The sequence below is a fragment of the Arachis stenosperma genome, chromosome 5 (genome assembly GCF_014773155.1).
Source record: "Arachis stenosperma cultivar V10309 chromosome 5, arast.V10309.gnm1.PFL2, whole genome shotgun sequence".
In the NCBI taxonomy this organism is placed as follows: Eukaryota; Viridiplantae; Streptophyta; class Magnoliopsida; order Fabales; family Fabaceae; genus Arachis; species Arachis stenosperma.
Genome location: NC_080381.1, coordinates 76,021,337 through 76,025,827, shown reverse-complemented (window position 1 = coordinate 76,025,827; position 4,491 = coordinate 76,021,337). Strand labels below are relative to the sequence as shown.

The window sequence follows — 4,491 nt, the reverse complement described above, 5'->3', positions numbered from 1 at the left end:
ACCTTCAAAAAATGTTGCCTTTTCTGCAAATAAAGCAACTCCGCGAAAGGGTTGCCTTAGAGCACCCAAACACAACGTTTTATATGAAACGCTATGGCAACACTTTTTACGACTTGCTTTTTCATATACCTAAAGCAACACTTGTCCAGAGTTTTTTAAGTTGCTTTTTCATATACCTAAAGCAACACTTGTGCAAGTTTTTTTAAGTTTCCTATTCATATACCTAAAGCAACACTTGTCCAGGTTTTTTTAAGTTGCCTTTTCATATACCTAAAGCAACACTTGTCCAAATTTTTTTAAGTTGCCCTTTTTATAGACCTAATGCAACACTTATGTAGGTTTATTTACACTTGTCTTTTTTTAATACCTAAAGCAACATCTTATTGAATTTGTTAAGATTTTCTTTTTTAATATCTAAAATAATATTTTTTTATCTTTGTTATATTTATATGACATTTAAAGAATATGTAACACCCGCATTTAAATAAGCTAATAATATATATTGCATATATATATAGAAAGGTCTTCCAAGTACCAATTAACATATATACTTGCTAATAAGTTACCAAGTCAAATAAATAATAAACCTAAGTAAGCAAAATACATGTTTTTCTGCTAATGTACTTAAACAAAAAAGAAACTAAGTTGTCCACTTAAAACCAAAAAGACTTTGTGCTTCACCATTGTGCCAAGAATTGTCTTTATATCTTCAAAAAACTTCATCCATCCAACAATTAGAAAGCTGCAGTCAAATTTAAATGAACAAAAAAATTATAGTCAAAACATCAGCTATACAATAATATGTATACTCAAGTGGTACAACAATTTAGCATACATATACCTAATCATGATTTGGTATATGAGTCGATGGAGGAGAATGCCGAGGAACTAAATTTGGATCTTGTGTACTATTTGTAGACGATTGCTTAGATCGCAAGAGAGAAAGCGCTTCATCAAAATTCATACCAGGAGAAGTTTGTTGCAACATAAGTTTCACAATATCTTCCAATCCTTGCAGTCGTTGCTTATGGTCGTCTAATTCAGTTTTTAAAGCTGTTACCTTCTCTTCACTTTGTTTTTTGATTTCATCCATTTCTTTATTTTTCTTAAGAGAAGTTTTTGTAACAGTTCTTCCATAACATCGAACTCTTCCTGGATTCTCTTTACCAAAAACTTTTTGAAATGCATTAGTAGGAGTTTCTCCAGCTTCTTGGAGATTATCAAGTTTATCCTATACATACAAATATATGATATGTCTATTTTTAGTGATAAAAATTCAATGAAAGAATCCAAAAACCTATTGATAACTAATAGGGACAGCAATCCAAAATAGCCATAAAAGAGCCATAAAATAACAGTCCATGATAGCCATAAAACATGGTTGTAAATTGCCATAGAACAGCAATTAAATCAGCCATAAAACAGCCATGAAATAACCATAAAATAGTAGTCCATGATAGCCATAAAACATGCATAAAATAGCCATAGAACAGCATATAAATCAGCCATGAAGTAGCCATGAAACAGCCATAAAATAGCAGCCATGACAGGCATAAATTAGTCATAAGTAGATACTAAAACAACAACCACATTAGCCATAAAACAGGCATAAAATAGCCATAGAAGAGCAATTAAATCAGCCATAAAAAAGAAAGCATCAAGTCAGCAACCATGACAACCACAAAATAGTCATAAAGTATATACTAAAACAACAATCACGATAGCTATAAAAAGGTCATAAAACAGCTGCCATGACAGCCATAAAATAGCCATAAAACAGTAACTAAATCAGCCTTGAAACAGCCATGAAATAGCCACAAAATAGATACCATAATAACAATGCCATAAAACAGCAAAAAAAAATAGCATCCATGACAGTCATAAAACAGCAACTAAGACAAGAAAATTATAGAGTAACTTACAATAACAGTTTGTGTTTCTACATCAAGTGTTTTCCCTTTTAGTCCATTCCGAGTTGCAACAAATATTTCAGCTTGATTTGGTTCCTCTTTGTTTTCTTTTTTCTCACGCTACAGATCAAGATAACAATTACAAAGTTATAACATACTAAAATTAGGGAGAAGTAGTAACAATTAGAGAATTTTAACTCAAATGTGACCTTACCAAATCAACACGCACTCTTGCAAAATTGATTGGTCCCATTTTATGCCTCCATTGTTGCTTCTTGCGATTTTCAGAATTTATAACACACATGGCCTGTGCTTCAAATAAATAATGATGAAAAAAATATAAAAATTGAAAGAATTATACTTGATCAGATCAAATAATAATAATTAAAATCCTCTAGCTCACTTTGACAGTTGGAATACTCCAATATGCAATTAGCTTCCGAAATTGTATTTCTGGAATTTTCAAAGGACGATTCACCAACATATCCTCAATATTTCCAGAATATGGTTCAAAATGCTTCTTTTTTATTCTTGTTTTGTAACGCTTCCATGCTCCTTGAACACCAGTCATCACCCATAACTTTGAAGATTTTGGAAGAATGAACTTTGACTACAAACACATCAATTTCATCATATCATATGCATAAAAAGATTATTAACATATGGCATAAACATAAAGATAAATGGAGCTTACATTAATATACTTCCAGATGTGCTTTTTGATTTGCTTAGGCACAGCTTTCCAATTAGTGTACATCAAGGTAATAAAATCACCATTCCTTCCCATTGTTCTAATAAAATTAGTTAAATCCTTCACTCTTTGAGCAGTTGGCCCCACGGCTGCTCCCTGATCAAAAGTCACTTCTTCTCTTTCTTCCCAAATTCTTGCATAAATCTTTAGGCATCTTGTTTTTCCACGAGTCTTTTTAGCCTTTGATGTATCTAAATTAAAAATTGAGAAATAGTACAAATTAAAACCAAAGACAGCCGTGAATCATATATGGAGAGGGATACCGTGAAAAGTATGGAAAGGGCAGTCCCATGCTCATAGATAAAAAGAAAATGTAAAACAAATAGCAACAAACCAAATTACATCACCTTCTACATGAGCCTCTTCCATAACTTGATCTCCTTCTACATCAAAATTGTCACTTTCATGTTCACCAATATAATCTTCCTCAGATGGGATATGAACATTTTCTCCATTATTCGGGGATGGCTTAGATCTAGCATCCTCAGTAGTTGGAACTTCAGTATGTTCCTCTTCTCTTTCCACATGAATCCCTTGGTCGCCCAAAAAAGCATCAAGAGTCATTACTGGACGCTTTAAGTTATTTTTTAAGTTTGTCAATCTAGCTGGTTCTTTTTCAGTAGCTCCAGCATCCTCACCAATTGACTCAAAGTCAGCTTCCTCTTCTCTTTCCACTTCTACTCCTTTTGTATGCAAAAAGACATCAAGAGCCATTGCTGGACACTTTGCCTTGCTCTTCATCTTCTTAGGAATTGGTTGTTCTTCTAGTTGAACATTACTCCTCACTTGGTTATGGGAAGACCTCAAAGACCGGTTCATAACATTATCTACAAGTGTTTTATTTCTCCCTTCCATTGAATTCTCCCTAGTTTGTTTGTCTCCAATTTCTGAAATTTTTCTCTTAGGCTGTTGTGCTATTTTGACTTGATTACTTCCTTTATCACTTTTGGTTATAAAATTTCGAACTAGCTTCGCAGCAGAAGATACTTCCTTCATTTCAAATTCTTTAACTTTTGCATGAGCTTGATACTTTCTTACCAGTTTTTTCCTCTTTGAAGTTGCTCCGTTTTCCATTAAGTTGCTGTATAAAAATATTAAAACAGAACAAAATTCAGAAAATTCAGAGTGGAAAAAATTAACACATACTCATAATCAAGATGCAGAAAAAATTTAGAAAATTCTAAATACAGAAAAATACAAAATGTAGAAAAATACAGAAAAATTCAAAATGCAGAAAAATATGTCCCAAACATACTCATAATCAAGATGCAAAAAATTCAGAAAATTCTAAGAAGCAACAATCAAAACATAAAAGAGGGAAAACAAGTTGAAAACTGCTAACATAAAGTGATAAATTTGACTTATATACCATAAAAGAGGGAAACAAGTCACTCAAAAGGCAGAAAAATCCAAAAAAATTCAAAATGCAGAAAAATATGTCCCACACATACTCATAATCAAGATGCAGAAAAATTCAGAAAATTCTAAGAAGCAACAATCATAACATAAAAGAGGGAAAACAAGTTGAAAACTGCTAATATAAAGCGATAAATCTGACTTATATACCATAAAAGAGGGAAACAAGTCACTCAAAAGGCAGAAAAATCCAAAAAAATTCAAAATGCAGAAAAATTCAAAATGCAGAAAAATATGCCCCACACATACTCATAATCAAGATGTAGAAAAATTCAGAAAATTCTAAGAAGCAACAATCAGAATATAAAAGAGGGAAAACAAGTTGAAAACTGCTAACATAAAGCGATAAATCTGACTTATATACCAGAAAAGAGGGAAACAAGTCACTCAAAAGTCTTCGGAATTATATTCTTA

General features: G+C 32.1%; 1 protein-coding gene across 1 annotated transcript; it reads right to left on the bottom strand.

Moving 5' to 3' along the window:
* Positions 1-841: 841 nt before the first annotated feature.
* On the bottom strand, positions 842-3,735 carry LOC130980910 (uncharacterized). The gene is made up of 6 exons (XM_057904554.1): positions 3,009-3,735; positions 2,605-2,852; positions 2,314-2,520; positions 2,125-2,217; positions 1,923-2,030; positions 842-1,231 (listed from the first exon to the last, which is right to left on the bottom strand). The coding sequence occupies exons 1-6, from the start codon at positions 3,733-3,735 to the stop codon at positions 842-844; spliced, it is 1,773 nt and encodes a 590-aa protein (XP_057760537.1).
* Positions 3,736-4,491: the final 756 nt, after the last annotated feature.

Coding starts and splice junctions, on each gene's coding strand:
- LOC130980910 (XM_057904554.1), bottom strand. CDS start 3,735: ATGGAAAACGGAGCAACTTCAAAGAGGAAAAAACTGGTAAGAAAGTAT. Junction 2,521..2,604: donor ACATCTGGAAGTATATTAAT/GTAAGCTCCATT, acceptor ATGTGTTTGTAG/TCAAAGTTCATTCTTCCAAA. Junction 2,031..2,124: donor CAAGAGTGCGTGTTGATTTG/GTAAGGTCACAT, acceptor CTTGATCTGTAG/CGTGAGAAAAAAGAAAACAA.